Below are 13,341 nucleotides of genomic sequence, written 5' to 3'. Positions count from 1 at the left end.
TATCAGGGTCTTTTCCAGTGAGTTGGCTCTTCACATCAGGTGGCCAAAGTATTGGAACTTCAGTTTCAGCATCAGTTTCAGACTTTCCAGTGAATATTCAAGGATTGATTTCCTTTAGGATGGACTGGTTTGATCTCCTTGCAGTCCAAGGGACTCTCAAGAGTCTTCTCCAGCACAACAATTCGAAAGCATCAATTCTTCAGTGCTCAGCCTTCTTTATGGTTCAACTCTCACATCTGTACATGACTACTGGAAAAACCATAGTTTAGCCTCTGTTATTTTGTTGAAATCAGGCTCTGGGTAAGATGGTGCCAGTGCACAGGTGATGAGCAAGAGCCCCAGAGCCCCAGGACGTCTTCTCAGGCTCACCCATGCCCTTCATCTAGGGCAGCAGTCCCCAACCTTTTTGGCACCAGGGACCAGTTTCATAAAAGACAATTTCCCCATAGACTGGGGGAGGGTGATGGTTTCAGGGTGATCCAAGTGCACTACATTTACTGTGTACTTTATTTCTATTACCATTGCATCAGCTCCACCTCCGATCATCAGGCATTAGAACCTGGAGGCTGGGGACCCCTGCTGTAGGGAACGCTGACTGTGATGCCCCCTTACCCTCTCCTCCCAGTCTGGATAATTCCAGTGTAAACAGCCTTTGTGGACTGGGGCCTCCCAGGCGGATGCAAGGCCCGTGAGGCTGTGCTCATCTGAGCTGAATGAGCCTCAGCTCTGCCTGACCACTTCCTCTCCACACACTTTTGGGTCATGCTCAGAAGGCATAGGGGAAGTGGGACTTTCAGAATGACTTGACTGAGTGTGGGAGCCTTTGCAAGTCCTGGGGTCCGTCACCTCTTGGTGAGCAGGGCAAATCTTCAGGCAAGAACTCAGAATTTATGATGGATAGCTCACTTGCAAGCAGCATCACCCTGGAGATGCAGGCCAGGCAGGCAGTCAGGGGAACGTGGAGATAGAAACCTTGACTCTGCAAACTTGAACCTCACCTTTCTCCTTTATTAAATGATCAAAAAGATACAACTCTGATTGAAATCACTTCATGAGCTACAAAGCTCCCTACCCTGAAAGGTCTGGTTTTGGTCCAGTGCTACAGCACCCCTCTGCCCTGGGCAGGGCACAATCTGACTCTGGTATCTGCCCTTGGGAACAACTCTCTCGACTTCAGGGATCCTAGGGCTACATGGGTTGCTTTCCTCCTACCTAACTGAGGTGACCACACTGCTCTGAGCAAGGCCTTCATCCCTGTAAGTGCTAAGTCCCTCAGTCATGTCCAACTCTGAGACCCATGGACCGTAGCCCACCAGGCTCCTCTGTCCATAGGGTTCTGCAGGTAAGAGTACTGGAGTGGGTTCCCATTCCCTTTTCCAGGGGCTCTCCCCAACCAAGGGATCAAACCCATGTCTCTTAATGTCTCCTGCATTGGCAGGTGGGTTCTTTACCACTCGTGCCACCTGGGAAGCCCTTCATCTCTGTAAATGCCCATAAAAAAGAAACCTACCTTTAATGTAGCTTCATCCAGAACCTTCACTTCCTCTATGAGCTTCTTTAGTTCCTCTGTGCTCAGCAAGGAGATAACCGATTGACCAGGCTGAGAGGTGCAGTGGTCACAGTCGTTGGCTTCCGTGGACTCACTGAGACCTTCCGTGTATTCTCTTAGCTCTGAGAGGCTTGGCAGGGAGGAGAAGCACATAGTATGAGTTGTGATGCTAACAAGAGCTAACAGTCTTTGCATACCTACTGTATTCCCGGAAGGTGCTAATGTTCATTCCACAAGTACATGCAACAAGTCTATGAATAGAAACTAGCATCCCTTCACCGTAGAGATACAGACATTGGGGTTCAGGGAGGTGGGGAAACTTGTCTATGGTCACATGGTTATGAAATGCCAAGATCTGGAATTTGAAATCACAGATTGTGGTGTGTCTGACTCTGAAGTCTGTGTTCAAAACTTCACCCTGAAGTATAACTGATGCTTTGGGCAAATCTGTGTCTATATGACCACCAAGAGGGATATCCCTCTCTCTCTCACACACACCCACATGCTCACCCACATGCTCACAAGACCCATACACTCTCACACCCACACACCCTCTCTCTCTCTCACACACACCCACATACTCACCCACACGCTCACAAGACCCATACACTCTCACATCCACACACCCTCTCTCTCTCACACACACATATATATGCTCATAAGAACAGGTGGCGACTTATTTGGTGGTCCAGTAGTTAAGAATCCACCTTGCATTGCAAGGCACATGGACTCAATCCCTGGTCTGGGAAGATCCCACATGCCACATAGCAACTAAGTCTGTTTGCCACAACTGCTGAGCCTATGCTCTAGAGCCTTCGAGCCACAACTACTGAAGCTCATGTGCCTAGAGCCCATGCTCTGCAACAAGAGAAGTCACTGCATTGAGAAGCCTGTGCACCACAACTAGAGAAAAGCCTTTGAAAAGCGATGAAGACCCAGTGCAGTAAAAAAATAAAATAAACACTTAAAAAAGAGAGAGACAGAAAGGTGGAACAATCCTTTAGCAAACCTGAGAAACTTTTTAAAGACACAGGATTGTAAGAGGATGAAAGATGAGAGAGGTGAAAACTGGATGGAGACACTCACTTGAGAGAGAAGCTGGTGTCCGAGGCAGAAGCTTCAGCAGAACTATTCGTGGGGTCTTCACTGAATGCTGTGGGAGGTAACACCCCTTCTTTGGGGCTGCAGGGGATCTGGCCGAAAGAGAGGGAAGATGGGAGGCACAGCAGGGACTTCATGACGGCCGAGGACACTTGGCTGCTGATGGAGTAGAGTTTACTGGTCTTTTCATCCAGTGGCTTCATCTCGCAGGACTGGGTCCGGCTCAGGGGGAAGCTCCGAGCCCGCTGACTTGGCATCTTGACCACTGGGCCTCGGGGTCCCTCCATCTGTGTTGCCAGCAGCCTTGAGAGAGGGTCGGGGTCGGAGGAGAGGGTTTTCTGACCGGGCTGCTGTTCCAGGGGAGGGTGCCCTGACACGCCGGGGTTGCTGGCCTCTGACGTGGCCGGGGAGGCGGGGGGCAGCTGCTCTGGCTCTGGCCGCTGCTGCTCCATGGTGGGGGGAGCCCCTTGCCCCGAGGGACCAGAAGCCCGCTCTCCCTCTTGCTTCCTGGGAAGTTCTGCTGCTTCGCCCGAGGAGCTGGAGGCCTGGAGGCTCAGTCTCTGGGCTCCTCTGTCAGGCGGGTGAGCGGAGCTGAATGTTTCGAAGGAGCTGATCCTCTGCTTGATGGAGGACGAAGCCCGCAGGGGTGGCCCAGGGCGCTCCCTGGAGGTGGGGGTCGGCTGGCAGGAGGCGGCCATCTCTCGCCTGGAGTCCGGAACACGATTCCTCAAACCTTTCAAGCTTTGGCGAAACCAGGCTGGCTTGGGGGCTACTGGAGGACCCTTCTTCACGGTGCTGCCGCCCGCCTGCTTGTAAGCTTTGGGACCGCCGCCGGTGGTGTCCAGCTTCGCGGCAGCCCCGTCTGGGTGGCCCCGCATCCCATCTTCCTCACCCAGCGGGGCGTCGGGCTGCAGCGGCACGTGGTTGTGGTTCTCACTCATGATGGGGCTAAAGAGATTTTTGATGCAGTCAGAAATTCTAACCCAAGGGTCTTCGGCTGTGGTCTCAAGGCTATAGTCCATCCGAGCCTGTCTCCTAAGCAATGGGTGTTTTACTGGGGACGTTTGCGTCCCTAGGGGGTAGAAAGAAGGCCAGAGCTGTGTGTTACACCTCGTTGTGGGTTTTCCTCCTAAGTTCTACTTTCAAAGATGAACAGCAAGGATTCTGGGGGGGAGATGAGCAGAGTGGGGGATCCCTAGCTGGGTAAGCTGCTACCCCAGGTGCTATCACCTGGATGAAGCACACACAGAACCAGGGGACCAGAGGCGTGAGTTAACGCCACAGCATCCTAGCGTTTTACAGCTAGAAGGGTTCCCACAGAATACCTAGTCTGATCTCTGACACTGTGTAAGTGAGGAATCCAACATTCACAAGGATAAGGGGTCACCTGTTGGCAGAGCCAAGACCCCCACCTCCTGACTCCCCACTTTTGTGTCCTTTTGTAAGTCCCCTCCATATGAACCTTCAAGTTGTGAACTTTCAGAGATACAAACATGTGTTCTCATGTCCGATCACGTGAGTTAGTTCATATGTCTGGTGTACATTGTCACATGTGTGCATCCTCTACAAGTGTTTGTGCTTGTGTGCACTTTACTGTATAGGACTGTATAGAGGACGGTAGTGCAGTGTCTTTATTTCAAGCCCAGAATGTCTGGAAGCAAGTGTAAAAGCAGTGGTGATGTAGCTGGCACTATTGTACTTTTCAAGGTACTCTACTGCCAGATTTAAAAAGTTTTATTTTTTGTGTTTATTTTTTATGCATTATTTTTGTGAAAAATATTATAAATCCATTACAGTACAGTCCTATGTAGCAGATTGTGTTAGCTAGGTACCTAGGCTAACTTTGTTGGACTTAGGAACAAATTGGATTCACGAATGTGCTCTCAGAACGGAACTCATTCATATGTGGCAGACTTACTGTAATAAGTAGCCTCTTGGATAACTCATTAAAACGTAAAAGGTCAAAGCAACACTCAATTCTCTTACCATTTAAACTTTTAAGCCATGGGTCACACATTGACAGCCTTAATTGGTTTGGACCACCCACGTCATTGAAAAGCAATGCAGGCATGAAAGACTTCAGACAGGTTGCACCCCAGCTCAATGGGGTTAACAGCCTCTCTCTCACCCAGTCAGCATTTCACACATTAAAGTATCACCTGGTCCCTGAAGTCATGTCGGTTTGCTACTCTCCCTACTTGAAGACTTAACCAGCTTGCTCAGCAAAGGAGTGTTCCCAGCCCAAAGAGTCAATGAAAGATGAGAAGGCTCCAGGGAGAAAAAAGCTCTGTACCAGTGATTTCCCAAACTGGGCTGCACACTGGAAACTGGAGGATCTAAAATATACTGAGTCTGATTTAATACACCTGGGATGAACCTGGGTGTTGGCACTGGGGCAGCCCCACAGGTCCTTCCAGCCTGCTCTATCAGGCATGCTCAGTCAAGTTCAGCCCCTCACCACTGGGGTCAGAAGAAGGGGAACATATGTTGGTCTTTCTTGGAAGCCATCTTGAACAAGCCAGACCAGGGGAAGCTCTGCCACCCACCACTCTTTCCCAGGGACAAAGGGAGGCTGAACCCCAAGTCCTGCACAGCTGAGAAGCCAAGTGCATGTGTGGCCCTTCGGTCACCCCAGGTCTCATTGTTCTGGTACCATGCTCTGGGCAGTGCCTGGTATCAGAATTCAGCCCATTGTAAGGAAGACTTGGATTCCTCTTGCGTCTTGTTCCAATGCCAACCCTCAAGCTACACAACCATGCAGGGCATTAAGCCTGGATGATCCCACAGAGACCTTCTGCACTATCCCAGAGGCCAGGGTGGTTAGTACTGACTCTGGGACTTTACCAAGTGTGTCTGGACCTCTCAGCCTGGTCCTGCATTTATGCATTGCTCTGCTGTAAGGCCTGCTGTAAGACTCAGCTGTCGGACACTCTACGTGAGAGCCCTATGCAAACTGGGGTGAGGAGCTCTTGCTGGTAGATGTTCCCTGGTGTGTTCCTCAGTTGGGGTGACTAAGGGGTGAAGAGGAGCCTCCAGTAGTAGGGCCCCTGAGTAGGGCCCCTGCTCCGGGAGAGATGTGCCAGGTATTTCCATTCACAGCATTCCTGGACCTCCAAGAGCCTTCTGTGTGCTTTGCACGTGGTTATTGTTATTTAGTTGCTAAGTCACATTGGACTGTTTTGCAATGGCCATGGACTGTAGCCCACCAAGCTCCTATGTCCATGGGGTTCCCCAGTCAAGAATACTGGAGTGGGTGGCCATTTGCATGTAGTGCTACTCAAACAGGTTGAGCAATAAATATGTAAGTGTGTAGCCAATTCTGCCACTACCATTATTGGGAGCTCCTTGATGGACTGGTCTGTCTTCTTTCTCTCATTCTCCTTCACATTCATTCTCATCTCTCTCTCTTTCTCTGTGTGTGTCTCTCTCCCGGTGTCTGTCTCTTCCCCTGCCTTGCTTCTTCCCCAGAAGCCAGTACAGGGACTCTTGAAGGCAGCATTCAATACGCACTTACTGAATTGAATCTCCCATTGGGGTTCAATGTGATTTCCCACTTGCTGATGAGAGAACTGAGGCTCACACACAAAAAAGTTGAGTTGCCCCAAATCACACTGGTGAAGGACAGAGCCAGGTTTTCCACCCTGGTCTCCCTGGCCCCAAATCCCATCTCCTCTGTCATCAAAGCTTTAATATTCAGCTCACATCTCAGCACTTTCAGGGGCACCATGGGGGCGCACCCCAGCCATCCCCTGCCTGGGGGCAGTGACCACCAGCAACCTGCTATTCACTCATGCCTCTCTGACCTGCATCCCCAGACTTGGAAATGCTGGAAGAAGCTTTCTAGAAGGCTGTCACCCCGGAGGCAGCGGCCGCTCGCTGTGGTTGGATAGGTGTGTCTGGGACCTTTCCCAAGGGCTCCCTTCTCCAGCCGACTCTGGATTGGCCCGCATTCCTCCCATCACCGCTGTGCATCCCCCCCCACCCCGCATCACAGCATCACTATTCCAGCCAAGAGGTCCCCACCCTGACTGCTTACCAGCCCAGGCCCAGCGGTCCAGCCATGCAGGATGCTCTAATGCTGCAGTCTTCCCCTAGTGCTGGACCTTGATCCAGAAGGTCCCTCCTCCTGGCAGATGAAGACCTACCTGGGCTGGCTGCCCTCCTCCCTGGCTGGCCCTCTGAGAGGGATGTCGTGTGTGGCCCGACTACAGGTCCTGGGTGGCCAGCAGCGGTGTGAGGGGTTCTCCCCGCTGTGTCTTCCTGTGGAGGCGGCGGTGGCAGCAGTTCTCTGGCTTCCTGTGGTGTAAACAGGAAGTGAGACTGTGTCAAAACGGTAGCCTCCAGCTGTGAGAAAGCAAGGAGCCCTCTGATTGGGACTGGGGGGCCAACATCAAGCGGCTTTAATGAGAAGTCCAATAGCAGCCCTGGTGGTCAAGAGGGTCCTTTCCTCCATGGCGCTGTCTGCATGGGTGACCAGGGAGCTGGCACCTCCTGGAGGCCCAGAGCATCCCTCTACTTCCTGGACACATGAGCCGGCATCCAGGACAAGGGCTCATGCACTTGACACATGTGAAGATCCTGGGGCCCCTGTGACAGGGAGAAGAGGTCTGGGGGTGGGAAATAGGGCTGGCACTGCTTCATGTATCACTACATCTGGCCAAACTCCTCCTCCTCCCAGGGGGGAAGACAATGAGGCAAAGATCTGCCTCCCGAGTCTTCACTAAGTTAAAGTTAGACCCCTTAGAGGAAAATTTGGATCTGTTGCTTTCTACATTGTGATTTATTATTCAGTTATTTATGGTCTTCCTTGATGGCAAGTGGTAAAAAAAAAAAAGTTCATCTTCCAATGCAGGAGACCTGGGTTTGATCCCTGGGTCAGGAATATCCTCTGGAGAAGGAAATGGCTACCCACTCTAGTATTCTTGCCTGGAGAATCCCATGGACAGAGGAGCCTATCAGGATACAGTCCATGAGGTCACAGAGACCTGGACATGACTGAGCGACTAGACAACAAACATTCAGCTATTTAGAAAGGATGTTGTGAAGGATGACAGAAACTCTGAAACTGTGCCATTGCTCCCCTCTGCTGCCCCCAGGGTGACCTGATCAGTCTAGGGCAGGACGGTTTTCCCATTAAGCATGGATGTGGCCTCAGGCTGCTTCACAAACCAGTTCAGGGACGAGCTGGACCGAGCACCAAGTCACTTTCTAATGCTTGAGTAGAGTTTGGGTTTTCATACAGCATCAAAGAGATGTTGCCAGGGCCCAGAGGCAGGGACCAGCACCAGTTCTGTCCCAGAGTGGGACAGAAAGCTTCCCAGAAGTGCTTCTTGTCTGGCTCTTGAACAAAGGGTAAGAACTTTCCAGGCAGAGAAGCCAAGGAGAAGTGTTCCAGAGAGATAAACATCCATGGTAGAAGGAAAAAGCAGACCAGCAACCCAGAAAGAAAAGAAGGCCAATATAAAAATGATGCTGTATAGGGCTTCTCTGGTGGTCCAGTGGTTAAGAATCCACCTGCCAATGCAGGGGACACGAGTTCGATCCCTGGTCTGGAAAAATCCCCTATGCCTCAGGGCAACTAAGCCCATGTGTCTCAACACTGAAGCCAGAGTGCCCTAGAGCCCATGCTGTGCAACAAGAGAAGCCACTGCAATGAGAAGCCCACTCGCGCAACTAGATAGACCCAAAACAGCCACAAAATAAAATAAATATATAATTTAAAGAAAGATGCTGCCAAAATTTTTCTGCAGGGGAAATACTCTGCCATACTGCAGTTGATGGTATGTCTTTTCTGCTATTTCCAGGGTCAGGTGGAATGATGGGCTGGCTATTAGACAAGGCTGTGAGCTCCCTTCCAAAAGGAAGGAAAGAAGGAGGAACAAATGCACCATGTGGGACTAAAAGAGAAACTGAAAACATTTGTGGCCTGAGATTTATATCTACTTTGTCAATAAATATTCTTTAGGAAGTATAATTCTATACAAGTTAGAAATGTGTTCACCAAGCATTGTCCCAGCCCAGGGTTCCCTATTTAGAACCAAGTTCTATGGTAGCACTTTGGAAACACTGAGAGACCAACCAACCCAAAGGAATCACTGTGTCTCTTGAACTAGTCCTTCATAAAAGCAAGGCTTGGTTATGAAAGTAGAAGCTTAAAATATCAGACTGATGGTATCTAAGCCACTCATCAGCAGAAAAAAAAAAATGACGTGTCTGAAATTTAACTGCACCCAGGGAACTCGGCACCCTGTCTATATCCGTGAATGGTTGACACTTTCATAGGCTGATGCCCTGGGTACCAACCACAGTGGTGAAAGCAACTTTGCATGTTGGAATATACTCATATGTGTTTTGTCTTTTCATCAACACACCTGATACTGCACCCTCTTCATGGGAGATTTTTTTTCAATTAGCTCCAGAAGTAAGATTGATTTCACTTGACTTTTGCTGTAAATAGTTTTTCCTGGCATAGTGCTTGGTAGTGAATGATGGAGAGAGAAGGGAAAGAAGACAGGAGATGACTTAGGGGAGAAAGTGATTTTTAACCAAAAGTGGTCATTGAAGCTGATTTTCTAGAAGGGAGAGAACTGGTCCTCTGTTGAAAGAAATATTCTGAAGGTCATTTTGGTTGTGGAAGTCCCCTTGAGTTACAGTAGGTGAGAAAGACTTTGGGGTTGTCATAAAAGCTTGAGAAAGGTCATGGGACCCTGGGGAGGAAAGACTGGAGGAGGTGGAGGGTGGAGGACAGAGAGACAGACAAAGAAAAAGGAGAAGGAGGAGGGGCTAGAGGGAGAAAGGGAGGAAAGAATGGAGAGATATTACACACTGGGACCAAAGAGAAAAACACCCAGTGAGAAATCCCCAGACATGGTGGAGGATATTTTAAGAAGAATGACATGCAGCAAACAGCCCCCGTTTTTATGGTGCTGTCTTCCCTTCTCTGCACCCCCAACACCCAGGAAAATAATATGGTGCTGGCTGTGCTTTTGTAAAAGGCTGTGGAAGGGTCTGTGGGCCATGTGGGACAAAGCAGAAGGACAGAGAATTGCAGCTGTGGAAGTGCGGAGGGTGCAGGCAGGAGCGACAAATGCTGAAGAGCAGCCAGGGTGGCAAAGACAGGGGACTTCTGCCTGCAGCAGAGTCCCTGTCTGCCTTCTTCTCCCGCAGCAGCCTCGCCTGGGGAGACTCCCTCCCCATATCTGGTCCAACCCGGCCAGAGGGCACAAGAGCATCACCAGGGCAGCCCCTGTGACCCCCACAGACCCCCTCTGGGTCTCCAGGAACAAAGTAGATAGCCTGGCTTCCCAGCTTCTCTGTTCCTAATTTGCCCTCTGGGACTCACAGGTCTTAGGCTCAAAGGAAAATGAAATGTTTGCTTAAAATGAGGGTGCACAAGGTGACGGTGTCTGTTCTGAACCCTTAACTGGACAGAGACTAGGTATCTTCAAGATTCATAAGCTGTCTAGCTGTAAGTTCATTTCAGTAGCAGACCTCACAAGTATTTGAGGTCAAAACCCTACCATGTGTTTAAAAATTCTTTTATACCATGTTAATAAAATACTCATTTGCTTGGAAAGAAAAAAAAAGGAGCAGGAGAACACAGCACCCCCTCGGCATCTCCACCATGAATTGCTAATGAGCCCACATCCTGCCAGCTCTCTGCAAGATGGTACTTCCTCTTCAGTAACCTGGCTTCCTCTCCCTCCTCTGCTCTCTCCTCCTACTCAACACCTTCCTTTCTGGGGTTTCTTGCTCCTCCTGAAGCTTCCCAACCCTTATCACAGACTGTTCGACTGTTCTAGGGGATTACCAGAGGCCCCAGTTCTACCTACCCTGTGAAATCCGCCGAAGAAGAAGTGAAAGACAACGAAGCCTAATGATAAAGTGACCCATAGGCAATGTGAACTTGAGCAAGTCCCTCGGCTTTCTCTTTGCATGAAAGGGACTCTTATCCCCAGATGGTTGTCTGGCTTAACTGAGACAGAGCACAGCACCTGGGCCTAAAAACGGCTCAAGATACAGCAACTGCCTGGCCATGAGCCTGCCCTCCTGTGAGGGAGGGGGATGGAGCTGCAGAGAAAGGAAACGGAGGTCTGCAGGGGTGTCTGCAGACCCCTGCAGGGAAAACTGTCATAGCAATGAACACCGATATGCCTGAGAGCCCGTTAGGCATCCGCTCGGTTGGTTCCTTTGAATCCTCACCTAGCCCATGGAGGGAGCCTCTAGATTCAGCCCCAGGGACTTCCCTGGCAGTGCAATGGTTAGGACTTTGCCTTCCGGTGCAGGGGGTATGGGTTCGATTCCTGGTCAGGGGGCTAAGACCCCACATGCCTTATGGCTTAAAAAGCAATATTGTAACAAATTCAATAAAGACTTTTTTTAATGGTCCACATAAAAAAATAATCCTGGGGTTTCCCTGGTGGCTCAGTGGTAAAGAATCCACCTGCTAATGCAGGAGATTTGGGTTTGATCCTTGATCTGGGAAGATTTCACATGCTGCAGAGCAACTAAGCCCACATACCACAACTCCTGACCCTGTGCTCTAGAGCCCAGGAGGCTCAACTGCTGAGCCCACATGCCCTAGAGCCCATGCCGCTATTGCAATGAGAAGCTCACGCACCACAATTAGAGAGTAGCCCCTGCTCACTCGCAACTAGAAAAAAGCCTGTGCAGCAATGAAGACCTAGTGCTACCAAAAATAAATAAATAAATAACTTTAAAAAATCCTAATGCTTGTAAAGATAAAATAAAATAAAATTTAAAATAAACTTAGACCCAATTAACAGATAAGGAAACTGAGGCTTAGAGACCTGTGAGAGCAGCCTTGCATTCCAGTGTGTCATGGATGGCAACGCAGAAGTCATTCAGCAAGATTGGGGCTTCAGCTGAGGTCTGCCAAGCTGCAAAGTTCTCTCTCTGAAGTCAGCTTTAAGCTTGAGCCCAGCCCCTTCTCTCTGATGGAGGAGAAACCCTTCCTTGCCCTCAGCTAACACTCTACTAATGCCCCAGTTCAACACTGCTTGATGCAAGAGAATGCTCAACCCTCTCTTACCTGGCCACAGGTGGGCAAGGTGTGTCCAGAAGGGCACAGGGAGTCCTTTCTCTCTTCCAGACTCTTCTGAGGGTCACTGTCACTTTTAAAGTATTTTCTGGGTGGAGGCTTGGGCTTGGAGGATGTAGGCTTTCTCACCAAAATCTCAAAGGATTTCTTGAGTCTCAGTGGTGGGTGGCTGCCCTGGCTTGCAGGGAGGGGCAGGTTCTCCTGGGGGTGCCTGGATGAGGCCCCAGGAGGCACCCCTGCTTCCCGCCCCAGGGGCAGGCTGGGGTTGTGCACACTGACTTCCAGATCAGAGGGTGGCTGCTCTCCACTGCTGCTGGGACTGCCCCCGGGAGATCCTGACATGTAGCTGCTGTCACTGCTGGAACGGATCATGACCTTCTGCGCCCGGCGATGCGGGGGTGCAGAGTTCTTGTCCCGCTCCTTTTCCAAGGTGGGCCGCCCGTGCCAGCTGCTCTCCAGCCTTTTGACACCTGCATTGGAAGCACAAATGAAACCCCATCCCTGGTCTGGCTCAGGACTACTGCCAGGGGTACACTGCTTGCCCAGGCTGTCTGCTTCTCCCCGGAGGTCACTTTGGAGTGAAGCTCAGAAATCTTGGATCTGGTATCCAATACCAGTGACATCAGGCTGGGAAAATCATTCAAATTTTCTGAGTCTCTAGGCGTAGAGACGGAGATGCATCCCCAAGGTTGCCCTTCAAGGAAGGGCTTGATGTCCTGGCTGTCAGCCCCTTCAGGGACCACCTCGCCCGAAAGGCAGCCCACCTCCAATGCCTGATGGAGATGGGGCTAGAAAGACCCAGCCAATTCTGCACACAGGACACCTCCAGTGGGCCATGTGAGCTCCATGGCTGGGTGGAAGTGGTCTGGTAGGGGCAGTCCGGTATCATCTCTGCTCAACTGGCCCCTCTGCTCAGCCCTGAGACCCCCCCTTGCTCCCATAGGTGTGGAGCCTCCAGATGCTTCTGAATCAACATTCTGACCATGCCCCATTTCAAAGCCTGCTGGCCTTTGGGGGAACCCAAACTTCCACCCTCCGTTTCCTATCTGTAAAACGGAGATACTCATTTCAGGATCACAGGACATTTTGGGGTTCAAAATCCAAGAGAGAAAATGTCCATGAAGGCGCTTTGAGCATTGTACCAAGAGGTCAGGGCTTTCATGGTGGCTCAGTGGTGAAAATCCCGCCTGCCAATGCAGGAGACTCAGGTTCAACCCCTGGTTTGGGAAGATTCCCCTGGAGGAGGAAATGGCAATACACTCCACTATTCCTGCCTGGGAAATCCCATGGGCAGAGGAGCTTTGTGGGTTATAGTCCTTGGGGTGGCAAAGAGTTGGACATGACTTAGTGACTGAACAACAATAACCAAGAGGTTACCTTTCTTTCCAAAAATGAGGATGAAGCAAGGCCAGAAAACCACTGTGCCTTAGCCAGACTCTCCTCTTCCTTTTGTCTTCCTATGCAGCCCTTCCTCCTGGTTCTGAGCCCCCTTCCAAAACCCCGTCATATTCTGAGCATAGGGCCAACCACACACCCTCCACTGACCCTTCTTTGTCTCTAGTAGTAGAAGATGCCCCTTCCCTAGCATCACAGATCAGAAGAGTGTGAGCAGACCGAGGCCCAGGCTCTC

At 50.6% G+C, this 13,341-nt stretch overlaps 1 protein-coding gene across 7 annotated transcripts in view; it reads right to left on the bottom strand.

The window, feature by feature from the left end:
• IL16 (interleukin 16) overlaps window positions 1-13,341 on the bottom strand; it is a 126,443-nt gene that overhangs the window by 9,500 nt on the left and 103,602 nt on the right. For 6 of the 7 annotated variants that reach the window (XM_059878979.1, XM_024981655.2, XM_024981659.2 and 3 more), the window contains 4 exons: window positions 11,703-12,181; window positions 6,796-6,946; window positions 2,636-3,722; window positions 1,511-1,679 (listed from right to left, as the gene is read on the bottom strand). In XM_059878979.1, coding sequence (XP_059734962.1) covers window positions 1,511-1,679; window positions 2,636-3,722; window positions 6,796-6,946; window positions 11,703-12,181 — 1,886 coding nt within the window. Of the gene's footprint in view, window positions 1-1,510; window positions 1,680-2,635; window positions 3,723-6,686; window positions 6,947-11,702; window positions 12,182-13,341 lie in introns of those variants that run through there. The other variant, NM_001075253.2, reaches the window with a different exon arrangement.

The sequence above is a fragment of the Bos taurus genome, chromosome 21 (genome assembly GCF_002263795.3).
Source record: "Bos taurus isolate L1 Dominette 01449 registration number 42190680 breed Hereford chromosome 21, ARS-UCD2.0, whole genome shotgun sequence".
NCBI classification, from domain to species: domain Eukaryota; kingdom Metazoa; phylum Chordata; class Mammalia; order Artiodactyla; family Bovidae; genus Bos; species Bos taurus.
Note: the sequence above shows the minus strand (reverse complement) of the source record. Positions and strands in the feature narration are given on the sequence as shown.